This window comes from Thunnus maccoyii, chromosome 20, assembly GCF_910596095.1.
Source record: "Thunnus maccoyii chromosome 20, fThuMac1.1, whole genome shotgun sequence".
Lineage (NCBI taxonomy): Eukaryota > Metazoa > Chordata > Actinopteri > Scombriformes > Scombridae > Thunnus > Thunnus maccoyii.
The window spans coordinates 16,022,718-16,035,632 of NC_056552.1; the positions used below are offsets into that span (position 1 = coordinate 16,022,718).

General features: G+C 39.2%; 1 protein-coding gene across 2 annotated transcripts; it reads left to right on the top strand.

Annotated features, from left to right (window-relative positions):
- The first annotated feature begins 2,968 nt into the window (after window positions 1–2,968).
- On the top strand, window positions 2,969–12,727 carry mmp25b (matrix metallopeptidase 25b). 2 transcript variants are annotated; one of them, XM_042396563.1, is made up of 11 exons: window positions 2,969–3,170; window positions 3,310–3,393; window positions 5,402–5,534; window positions 5,663–5,804; window positions 6,750–7,054; window positions 7,309–7,488; window positions 8,781–8,865; window positions 9,133–9,215; window positions 9,396–9,548; window positions 10,069–10,359; window positions 11,299–12,727. In XM_042396563.1, the coding sequence occupies exons 2-11, from the start codon at window positions 3,310–3,312 to the stop codon at window positions 11,541–11,543; spliced, it is 1,701 nt and encodes a 566-aa protein (XP_042252497.1). In that variant the 5' UTR covers window positions 2,969–3,170; the 3' UTR covers window positions 11,544–12,727. The 2 variants fall into 2 exon arrangements, with proteins under 2 accessions (XP_042252497.1, XP_042252496.1); XM_042396562.1 differs by having other exon boundaries at window positions 2,969–3,393.
- The last annotated feature ends 188 nt before the right edge of the window (window positions 12,728–12,915 follow it).

Genomic DNA, 12,915 nt, shown 5'->3' on the forward strand with positions numbered 1-12,915 from the left:
CACCGACACTTTAAACAACAAGCCCACACCTTCACTGTCCCTTGTATTATTTTGCACAGGACTGTTTTCAGCAAGGGCGATCCATAAGGGCTGCTTTATTACAAACAATTTAACGAAGGTACCGCTGCTATGCCACATGCGTAAATGCATACATCACTCTCTCAATTTAAAGATGCACTTATCGTTTCCGCAGCTGTGTGATGCTGCAGGTATTTATTAAAGTCAAAGGAAAGAATCTACCACACATCAGCTGTGAGCAACAAACAGAACACCAGTACTGATGTTTCTGCGAAATCCCGGATACATTCAATGACCCCTGAATGACATCAATGTAAAATTCAGACAATCTAACACGTTTCAGACCTGCCAGTCACATTAATAGCTGTAGCCTATTCTGACAGACATTTCAGGAGATTACGTTATAGAAGCAAAATACATGAAAGTTGGTTTGTGATGGTGTAGAGCTGTGTATGTGCGCACCTCTGCTAATTAAAGCCAAGCACTTTGAGGCTTTTTGTGCTCTCTGCAGTTTTCGTTATGGACCAATCTGTATCCAAATATTCCAAAAAAGAAAATGTGCATCATGTAGCAGGTGGATGTGACTCTCGTTGAGACCTGCTAATAGACTTAACAGTGGAGCAGAGGAGAGAGACTGAGATAGCGATGTAACCGACCTGTGCACTGGTATTTCACATGGGGTTTTTTTTCTTATCAAAAACAAATAATTTTTAAAATATTTCTATAAAGCAAACATTTGTAAAAAAAAAAAAAAAAAAACAAAAAAAAAAAAAACATGATTTGTGCTTTTCCAAATAACGTATTTGTATTCGGGCATACCCCTAGTGCAGCACCATATTTCTTCTCCTTCCCCTGTCACTCCACTCTATTACATTAAAATACCAGTTTTGAGGAGCAGAAACATGTGAGGCTCGACTAAAACCATTCGGGGCAGTGGCACCCCGGACCCAAAGAGAGAGAGACATGATCGATCAGCCACTCCTCTGAGAGCAGAGAAAAGCTTCAAAGGTGCAACAACAGTGAGCTTTGTCTCCATTGTTTTGGCTTTGGGATCATAAGAAACAAGCAATGTCACGGTTTTCTACAAACAATAAATATCCTGATCATAACTGGGCATTTTTGTTTTGTTTTGTTTTGTTTTTGTTTTTTGCAGCATGAGCATTTAAGTAAGGTTTTGCTTGTTTTGACAGACAGAGGTGCATACAATCAGCTTATTTCACCTGCCATCCAATTTCTATTGAGTTATTGTGACAGCAAATGGTACACAGACTTTACTCCATCAAGCAACTCATTCAACAAGGACAGACTCATGCAATATTAATGAGAACAAAAGGCTCACACATTGTATCGTGAGGGACGTGCGGGGTCTGACTGAAAACTGGTCATAAGTGGAGCAGTGTATCAAATACCATTCATAACATCAGCATTTACCCAGAATCCTTAAATCAACTCATGTAAGAGATGAATTTCAGAGATAATTTTGATTTAGTGTGGTTAATGGTGCATTTACTGAGAATTCATTCACCACCAAAGGAAGTAAGTAAGTGTTTTCTCACATCCGATCATCCTGTGCTGTGGTTATCATCATTGGGAAAGCACCAAAAACACCAAACATCCTCTGGTGTCTTTGTTTTCTGTCCAGGATTGGCTGAGCAGGTATGGCTACCTTCCACCTCCTGACCCACGCACAAGTAAGCTGCAAACCAAGAAGGGAATTGAGAAAGCCATTCGTGTCATGCAGAGATTTGCATGCAGGTAACTTCTCATATTGGATCTGTCAAGTTGATATCTTCCATCTTATGTCCTGCATATCATGAGCACCCAAACTTCCTGTAATCTGCTCTTTTGTTTCGACATACTGTGTGTAATCGCTTCTCTTCCAGACAGCGAAACTCTCAAACTCATGGTTATGCCACGATGCTCTCTCCCTGATATTGTTGGAAGTGAGGACATGCTGAAAAGGAGGAGGAAGAAAAGATATCCTCTGACAGGTGATAAGTGGCCTAAGACAGACCTCACATGGAGGTGCGTTTCCTGTCATGTTACACTGTGGTTTTGTCTCTTCACAGAGCTTTGCTGGGGATCTGGTGGCTCTGTTATGCTGTTTCTCACACATCCGATCATCCTGTGCTGTGGTTATCATTATTGGGAAAGCACTGATTGGCCCCGATTATACTTGGCCCCCCTACTTCCGGCGCCAGTGCATAAATGTAACTAAATTTGCGTTTAGTGGCAATAAGTGGCAATAGAGTATGTTTAATCCTAGTTTATTTATATATTTGCAGGATTTTGAGTTTATTTTTTAAGTTAGCTGACTTTTTATTGCTGCTAGCCACAAGCTGTAGGCTAACAGAGGCGCAGCTTTAATTTATTTTCCTTCTTTTGTTTGTTTGTGCACAAAACACAAATAAGCAACTTTAGATCACCTCTCAAGGCTTTCCTTTATTTAACTGGGATTGCTGCTGTGTCCAAGAGGTGGTAGATTACATGATGATCCCAAATTATACCCACATTTTAAACAGTCTATGGTTCAAATAAAAATATATAAAAACACAGAATTGGTACCACTTTCTGATAAGTTAATATGGTTAATAAGTCATTTATAATGCATGACCAATGCAGGATTTTTAGGCTGATACTATATTGACATTGAGAGTTTAAAAATCTGATCTTTTTTTTAAAAATTGACACCTTCCTTGTTTTTTTGTATTAAGTCATCATTAAGTCAGCACAAGACATTTGATGGTTGAAAAACAAAAAATAAACTGACATCCCTTCTTACTTATCAGCCAACATACACCAATCCACATATATCTGCAATAAGTTATATCCATTGATATATCATCCTGGCTAATTATGGCACTTGCTTTGTCCTGTAATTGTAAAATTTATCAGAAAGATTCCTTCAAAGTCACTTTGACCACTTACTCTCTGGAAAATGGCTGAAAAGTGTCCGGACCTCTTACCTGTACCTGCACCAACGCGCACCACTGCACCTGTTCTGAAACATGTTTTACGCGCGTATGCAGATGCTGTTGCGTGACTAAAGACAGACACTTACAGAGACCAAGAGAGAGAGATGACTGAAGAATGATCGATAAACCCAGCCTACTCCTCTGAGAGCAGACAGATGCTTCAGAAGAGCAACAACGGTGAGCTTTGTCTCTGTTATCTTGGCTTTGGGATAATAAGAAACAAGCAAGAAGAAACAAGAAATGTCACGGTTTTCTACAAACAATAAGTATCCTAATGATAACGGAGGGTTTTGTTTTGTTTTGTGTTTTTTTTGAGATGGAGTTGGTGCCTCTGCTGTGGATGGTTTTAACCGTAACAGGAAGCACATCCCCAGTGCCTGATCAGTATAGTAGAGCTGTGGTGAGTAGCATTAATGAGATAAAATGTAATTTTATTCAAAGTTTTACATGTGTGTGGTTTGCCTTTAGCTGACATTTGATTATGTATTAATTCTGCAAGCCTATAATGTATGATTCAGTGTAATATCGAAATGGCATCATATTGTCTCATTTTCTATTTGTAAGCTAATTTTTGCTTAAACTCAGTCTAAGTCTGTAATTATAGGCTATATCAATGTATGGATATTTTTTCTTACTTCTATGCCAATTAATCATTTACTGTAAAATCCTAATTATGTCAATTTAATCATAAATATTTATACACCAATTGAGGGTGATTTCTCCAAACCACCAGCAGTTTTTGCTGAAGGCAAGGCAAGTTTATCTGTATAACACATTTCAACAACAAGGCAATTCAAAGTGCTTTACATAGAGCATAAAAGGCATCAAGACAGAATATAAAGGCAACACAAGTAAAAAGACATTTAAATACAATTAAAAAGAGTCAAATTTGGAAATAAAAAGAAGCTAAAAAAGAATAAGACAGATAAAACAGGAGAATAAAAGTGTGTAAAATATTAACCCTCAAATTTGGTTTAATAAAAGGCAGCGGCAAACAGAAAAGTCTTCACCTGTGATTTAAAAGAACTGAGAGTTGCAGCAGACCTGCAGTTTTCTGTGAGTTTGTTTCAGATATGTGGAGCATAAAAACTGAACGCTGTCTCTCCATGTTTAGTTTTTACTGTGGGGACAGAAAGCAGACCTGTCCCAGACGACCTGAGAGGTCTGGATGGTTCATGATGTAGCAGCAGATGAGAAATGTATTTTGGCCCTAAACCATTCAGTGCTTTATAAACCAACAGCAGTACTTTAAAATCAATCCTTTGACAGACAGGAAGCCAGTGTAAGGATCTGAGAACTGGAGTTATATGATCCACTTTCTTGGTCTTAGCGAGGACTCGAGCAGCAGCGTTCTTTTAAATCAGAAGCACAGTTTCGAAATCTCTGAGCTTCTCTTATTCCCATTTCCAGCTGACATATGCGCTTCCCCAAAATGACATAAAACAGTCATTCTTTTGCGCAGCCACATATTTATGAGCGTTAGTATGTCGTGTATATGAAAAAAAGAGTAAAATTTCCCTTCTTTCATGTAAGTCATCATGTCAAGTGTGCATCAGCAGGATGCTGCTGGTTTCTGGGCCTCCAGATGCATAAAAATCTGAGTGGAGTGAAAAAAGTCTACAGATTGTTTTACTTAAAAATAAGGTAACCTGCCTATTTCAAAATATTATCAGTCAAACAAAATAAATTTTAAAAAAAACAAAAAAACAATTGAATTTGCTGGAAAAAAAAATATTCTTTTTACTTGTTGGAAATATAATGCAGGGACTAAAGCTACACTGCTTACTGTAAGGTAAACATTTTTGTGGTGTAAAAACCCACAGAAAGACAACTGTTGATGGAGCCAACACCTTTCCCTTTCAACTCTAAGTATATGGGTGGAGGCGACAATCAGAGGAAGTAGAGCATGTTTAAATCACTGTTAAGTAAGGTTTTGCTTGTTTTGACAGACAGAGGTGCATGTAATCAGTTTATTTCACCTGCCATCCAATCTCTATTGACTTACTGTGACAGCAAATGGTACACAGACTTTACTCCATCATGCAACTCACTCAACAAGGACAGACTCATGCAATATTAATTAGAACAAAAGGCTGACACACTGTATTGTGAGGGACGTGCGGGGTCTGACTGAAAACTGGTCATAAGTGGAGCAGTGTATCAAATACCATTCATAACATCAGCATTTACCCAGAATCCTTAAATCGACTCATGTAAGAGATGAATTTCAGAGATAATTTTGGATTAGTGTGGTTAATGGTGCATTTACTGATAATTCATTCACCACCAAAGGAAGTAAGTAAGTGTTTTCTCACATCCGATCATCCTGTGCTGTGGTTATCATCATTGGGAACGCACCAAAAACACCGATTACCAAACATCCTCTGGTGTCTTTGTTTTCTGTCCAGGATTGGCTGAGCAGGTATGGCTACCTTCCTCCTCCTGACCCACGCACAAGTAAGCTGCAAACCAAGGAGGGAATTCAGAAAGCCATTCGTGTCATGCAGAGATTTGGTGGGATCCAGGAAACCGGAGTGCTTGGTAACTTCTCATATTGGATCTGTCAAGTTGATATCTTCCATCTTATGTCCTGCATATCATGAGCACCCAAACTTCCTGTAATCTGCTCTTTTGTTTCGACATACTGTGTGTAATCGCTTCTCTTCCAGACAGCGAAACTCTCAAACTCATGGTTATGCCACGATGCTCTCTCCCTGATATTGTTGGAAGTGAGGACATGCTGAAAAGGAGGAGGAAGAAAAGATATGCTCTGACAGGCCTTAAGTGGCATAAGACAGACCTCACATGGAGGTGCGTTTCCGGTCATGTTACACTGTGGTTTTATCGCTTCCCTATATGAGTCACAGAGCTTTGCTGGGGATCTGGTGGCTCTGTCATGCTGTTGGGGGTGTTTTGCTGGCATGTTTTGTGTCCACTTGTCCCATTGGAGGGAAGGGTCACTGCAAATCAATACAAAGCTGTTCTGAGTCATCACCTTTATGGTGTTCCTCAGCCTTGGCATTGATTCTACAAGCCTCTTGAACTCTTCTGGAGGGATGAACACCATTCTTCAAAAAGATATTCCCTCATTTGATGTTTTGATGATGGTGGTGGAGAGTGCTGTCTAACATGTCAGTCCACAATCTCCCATAGCTGTTCAACTGGGTTGAGATCTGGTGACTGTGAAGGCCATAGTATATGATTCACATCATTTTCATACTCATCAAACCATTTAGTGACCCCTCGTGCCCTATGAATTGTCATTCTGGAAGAGACCACTCCCATCAGGATAGAAATGTTTCATCATAGGATAAAGGTGATCACTCAGAACAACTTTGTATTGATTTGCAGTGACCCTTCCCTCTAAGGGGACTAGTGGACCCAAACCATGTCAGCAAAATGCCCCCAAAAGCATAACAGAGCCACCAGATCCCCTCACTGTAGGGGTCAAGCATTCAGACCTGCACCGGTTTTTCCTTAAATTTGTCACCCGTCTGTATGTAAAGCTGACCAGGGGGCACAATCATGAAATCAGAGAATTTAAAATTCAAATAAAGATATAGAATATCACCAGACATATCCTCAAACTTTGGGTTAAGCTGGAAAAGTAGCAAGGCTCCTGTAAACCAAAATATCCATATCCAAAATATACCAAAATTCTTTGAAAGACACAATCTACTGTAGATAAACTTTTGATCCTGTGTTATGAATTTAAATACAACTTTGTTTTAATACAAATTGTATTCCTGTTTGCAGTGTCCACAGCTATCCATCGCCTTCCATCTCACCCACCTTGCCTGACCATTTGGTGGACACCATCCTGACTCACGCCTTCAAAGCCTGGAGTGACGCGGCCCCCTTGAGTTTCCGTCGTCTGCCGAGTGACAACAGGAGGGCGGTAGCTGGAGGGGACATCAGAGTGTCTTTTTCCCGCTTGCTGCATGACGATGGGTACCCTTTTGACGGGCAGGGTGGCACCCTGGCCCACGCCTTTTTCCCTGGGAGGGATGAGGTGTCGGGTGACACACACTTTGATGATGATGAGATATGGAGCTATGGAGGTATTTACTGATTGAAATCATGGTGGATAGATGATGGCTGGAGAACCTGTTCTCAGGAAATGTGTGATAGTCTGCCTTAGAAAAGTGTAATGAGAGAGTGATCTGTAGTAATCAAAAAAGAAAACAGTCCTCATCTAATGAACTGGTTTTAAAAGTCAGAAAAGCAGAAAATACATCTGCATATTGAGTACCATCAAAACCCCAATTTAGTTGTTTATGTGGCCCAGTAACACTTTTACTTCACATTTCCTCAGGTAACAGCGGAAGCACAGACTTGTTCACAGTTGCAGTGCACACGTTCGGCCATGCGCTGGGCCTGGGCCATTCTTCATCTGACCCATCCATCATGAGGCCGTACTACCAGGGTCCTGTGGAAGACATTCGCCAATTCAAGCTAGCCCAGGACGACAGACAGGCCATCCAGCAGCTTTACGGTCAGTGACCAGTCGAACTAACTGCATTTTGAATCATAGAGTACATCTCAAACTGATGTCTCTGACATTTATTAGATCCAACTTACAGTATGTGTTGTGTGTTTTTCATGTCTGTCTTAAAGATTGAAACATGAAACTTGAGGAAACAGGAGGGCAACCATAAACTCTTCTTTGGGACTTAAAATGGCTTACTGGATATTTTGGCGGCTGTCTATTATGTTGCAGTGGTTTTATTCTGGTAAATTACATCACTGACATGAAACCTCCCACAAGGAACATATTAAAACGGGTGGGAGGCAAAAGTAGACTTGCAAGTTTATAAAATGCGGGGAAACAAGACAAAGAGTCTACAGCCATGCTAGCGGCCCTGTAAGGCTGTACTTCTAGTAGACACAGTGGTGCTTTGAGCTAAATGCTAACAGTGACTATACTAACATGCTGATGTTTAGCAGGTAATATTTACCAGGTTTACAATCTCAGTTTACTGTGCTCTAGTAGCATGCTAACATTTCTTAACTTGAACATAGTTTTGCAGGACTTAAGTCATGCAACAAAGTAATGAACAAAGTCAAATTTTGACTTGAAAAGTCAGGGGACCACCAAAGTCTGTAGGTTTCATCTTCTAGGGAACATGAATGTATGGAACCAAATTTCATGGCAATCCATCCAGTCGTTGTTGAGATATTTTAGTCTGGATAAAAGTGGTCCAGATTGGCAGACGGAGCGACAGACCGACATTGAAATCCCCGGTCCCAGAAATCTCCTTAAATCATTTTTTACCAGTTTATCCTGTCCAGAATTCTCATATTACTTGATTAATTGAGCTATAAAATAAAATAGTAACTGTTCATTTTAACTGCTAGTGGTTTATGATAGGCCCTGACCCTGTAATATTCTCAAAAATGGAGAAGTCGTGGCCATAAACTAGTAGGAAATGTTTCTGATTGTTTGGTTGGTTTATGTGATGAGCTTATATAATAAGTAAACAAAAAAAACATCTTTATTTTCCATTGCAAGTGTATTGTTTTATAGCTTAATAAAACATTCCACAAAGGATACAGATGTTCATAAAACCAAATGAAGAGGCAAAACCTGCTCTCTGATATGTATGTGAAAGTGCACTCATGCAACCGTGCAGCTTGCCTGTCTTAAAAAAGGAACATTGTGTGTTTGCGTCCTGTGTGTCAAACTCCTCTGGCTACTGAGAAGAATGTGGGTTGCTTGCAAAATTTGTGCTGTCATCAGCTTTCACCACCTCTTCAACGTTATCTGCTGTCACCTTTCCGTCGCAGGTGTGAAGGACGGCGGGCCACCAGGTGGTGTTGATCCTGACCTCCCACGCCTGCCGAGTCCACCTCCGCCAAGACCAACAAAGGAGTGAGTTGAGCCAGAGCAAGCAGGGTGATAAAAGTACTGCACATCCAGACAATACAAACTATGAATATCACATTGAGGCACTCAGTTTAGGATGGGCAAATGAGTGATGAGGAGTAATTTAAGACCAGTGGATGCTGATAAAAGCCTTCTGATCGATCCTCACTGTGACAGTTTGGTCTTGTTGCACCCTCTGGTGAATCTCTATCATACTACATCCTACGAAAATACAATTTCAACCAATTTTTGGCTAAACTTCTGCTGTCTCAGGTATGACCCCTCATTCCTCGAGCGCTGTCAGGGAGGTTTTGACGCAGTGGCCAATATCAGGGGAGAGGTCTTCTTTTTTAAAGGTAAGGAAAAACTATCTGGGATGCTCAAAACAGATTAATGTGGGAATCCTTAGACTCCAAAATAATTGTAATTGTCTGAATTGCTTAAAGATATTCAGAATTTGCTGGTATTTTATATGTGATCTATGGAGTGTACAGTCACACATGTTGGTGTCATGTTCACTGTCTTTTCCTGGAAAGGTGATCACTTCTGGAGGACCAAGCAAGACGGGTCTTTGGTCTCCTTAAATCCGGCTCAGATCAAAAACTTCTGGATCGGCCTTCCTCCAGGAACAAACAAGATCGATGCTGTGTATGAGAGGAAGAGTGACAGTCATATCATCTTCTTCATCGGTGAGAAGCAAAATCCTGTGCTTCTGCACGGCTGTGGTTTGAATCTAAGTTTGGCGATCACAGTTTTGAGTCTTGGTTCTTGGATGTTATTTTGAAGGCAGTGGATTTGAACACTAGAGTTTCATCGGACTAATAAAACCGTCAGCAGAAACACAGATAAAATTTGATTTGATTTGATTTGATTTGATTTGATTTGATTTGATTTGATTTGATTTGATTTGATTTGATTTGATTTGATTTGATTTGATTTGATTTGAACAGAAAGAATAAAAAATCCAGACCAAAAAACAAAGACTCAATCCAATAGGAGACATGATTGTATGAGGCCTCTTTAGTAAAAATAAATTAAATAAATCAAAATAAAGGTCTACAATAAACAAGTTATTACTTTTTATACTTAACCTGTTAACCATCAGTTGTTCATGATAAAAATGTGTGAACATTACAAACTTCTATTTCAGTCTAACTTACACAAGAAAATTATGAAATACTTTCTCTCATACTTTCTTATGTCTGTCAGGATCTCAGTACTGGGTCTTCAAGGACACGGTGGCCATGAGCGGTTACCCACAGCCCCTGTCTGAATGGGGAATGAGGACAAAGAGTGGGGTACCAGTGAACAGGGTGGATGCAGCCTTCATCTGGGCCCATAACGGCAAGACCTACCTGTTCAGCGGTGATGAGTTTTGGAGGTTGGACGAGAGCCGTAAAAATGAAAAGGTGACCCGACAGCTGGAGCCAGACTACCCGCGGGACATCAGCCTCTGGGAAGGAGTGCCCTCCCCCATAGATGACGTCATCAGCTGGAAAGGTAATATTGTTTTGTGGATAAATATGTGATAAGTTTCTGACACCATCACTAGATAAATAAACAAGGCCATAGAGAAGCTTATTTTAGGGTGATGACATTTTTCAACAGACACGCGCAAGCAGCTGAAAGGCATGAAAGCAACAGCAAACAACTGATCTATGTCGAGATAAGATGTTCAAACACCATAAGTCTACTATCTGGCTGGAATATTACCTTGCTATGCAGTCAACTTTAAAAACCATGAGCGTCCTGAGCAAATAGAGGACAAGTTCTGTATGTGCACAGAAAATGGCCACATCAAATAAATATCAAATGAAGATCAAATATATATATATATATATATATATATATATATATATATATATATATATATATATAGCATGCGCCCCCCTTTACTCTCACTGCCAGAGGGGGGAGACAAAAGTCCTGCACTCCAGCTTTAAAAGGGGCAATACCACAATGTAAGTATTATCAGCTAAATGTACTAGCAGTACCAAAACTAAAAGAACTCATTATACCTAATATCCCCTTCAGGGTGTTATATTGTTGTATTTATTATATTATTGTATTATTATTGATACATTAACATGTAAGCAGCATTTTAATTTAGGGTTTAATCTACAGTGTATCATTTGTCATAAACTAATTAGATGTTTTGAATGAAATATAACCTGGAAGTTGTAACTATGACTGTCAGATCAAATGTAATTAAGTAAAAAGTCCAATAGTTCCCCCTAGTGGAGTAATAATGTAGAATGTACTTTTATAAACTAGAACATCTAATGATAAAATAATGAAATGATATAATAATAAAAAATAAATAAATAAATTGAATTGAATTGAATTTCTATTCTGGTAAATAAATAGGCTAATGTTTTATTCAATATGTGATGAAAAAGACAAAAGGATGAGAATAACACTGCTGCTGCTGCTCTTTAGGAGACACCTACTTCTTCAAGGACAAACTGTACTGGGTGCTGAAGAACGGAGGACTGAACGAAGGTCATGTTTCTCCTAAATCTACCGGTGAAGACTGGCTCAAATGTCCAGCTCCTCCAGTCAATCCTCGAACCCCAAAGGATTGCATCTGCGACATAAAGGGATCATCTCCATCTCCATTAAGGAGCAGCTGGCTTGTCCTGATCTCTTTTTTATTGGTAATCAATCAGTTTAATAGAAAATAGAAACCTGAGTTTGAGATTTGTCTGATGTCTGTTCAAACCAAGAGGGTGTTTTTGTACTTGTGCTCTCATTCCACTGGAGCATAATAAAGGTTCTTTACATCTGCATTTATCACAACCCAAAAGCTGGCTTCAAATTACATACTGGTGTTATGAAAAGCCAGGGTTAAATACTTCATATGTTACTGTAAATATGTTGCCTTATCAGAACATATTACTCACTGTCCTCCCTTCACCCTGCTAGAGTTACAGCCCTCCTTTTTCTAGAGTAAGTATTGGATTACAGGCAGCCTGTATAGGAGAATGTATGGAAATTCAACACTGAAATCCAGCACTCTGGCTACTCTCTCATAATGAAGCCTTATACAACCACCTTACTGTATGTTTGGACAGTAAGTATCCCAACAGGTAACACAAACATACTAAAGTGCAATGGTCTGGCAATGCCTTTATCAAAGCTCATTTCTTAGAATTCAGAGAAGATTTGTTTATGTACAAAACAGACTATTCTTAAAAAGTAAATAAAAACTGTAGACTAACTCAGAAGGGCCAGGAGGTTTACTGTTGTCCCATTTTTATATTTTTGAGTTTCATGCTGGTTGTTATATGTGTAAATACATTTCAGAGGAAATAAGGACAATTTCAAAACATGGACATAGGAATGATCACAGTGTAAAAATACCCTTTTGTTTAATAATGAATGAAAAGTTCATGCTTGACAGTATTTTATACATTTGAGCTTTATTTTCCAAAGTTATAGTTCTTTTATACCAACTTTTAAACTGTTAAACATGACCATTTTATTTTTTATGTGATTATTCAAATTTGCTGGGGGCACGTTTTTAACTATCGGGTCCATCTGTCCACTGTAATGCTTTTGAAATGGAGCTGCTTTTTAAGTGGAGCTAAGCTTTGCAGATGTAATGCAGTTCAGTGACGATTCCTCCTGCAGATCCGTCTGCAGGGCAACTCGACATCGTCTCTAAAATAACCTTTGTTACCCTACTTCACTGTTACATTAATCATTCTTTGCTGTAAGTTAATGGAGTTTAGGGATTTTGATTGGCATGTCATGTTTTTCTCAGGTCAGGCCAGAGGTAGTTAAGCAAGAAATCAACAAATAGATCAATTTCTAAGCAAATGCTAGAAAATATCATTAAAATGTCACAAATTAAAATCTTCATATTAGTTTCTTTTTTGCGTTGTATCTTTTGTCCTTGACTAACCTCTTTAGTTTAGAAAATTATCTCTTGATCTCACCTCCTCCAGGCTGAAACTGCTCACATGATATGTGACGAGCACATGCTTGTCATTCTCCAGTAACGGTTCCCTATGTCTCAGCCTGGACAACTGATTTGTATGTTAATTAGGAACA

Coding starts and splice junctions, on each gene's coding strand:
- mmp25b (XM_042396562.1), top strand. CDS start 3,268: ATGATAACGGAGGGTTTTGTTTTGTTTTGTGTTTTTTTTGAGATGGAG. Junction 9,216..9,395: donor AGAGGTCTTCTTTTTTAAAG/GTAAGGAAAAAC, acceptor TTTCCTGGAAAG/GTGATCACTTCTGGAGGACC. Junction 10,360..11,298: donor TGACGTCATCAGCTGGAAAG/GTAATATTGTTT, acceptor GCTGCTCTTTAG/GAGACACCTACTTCTTCAAG.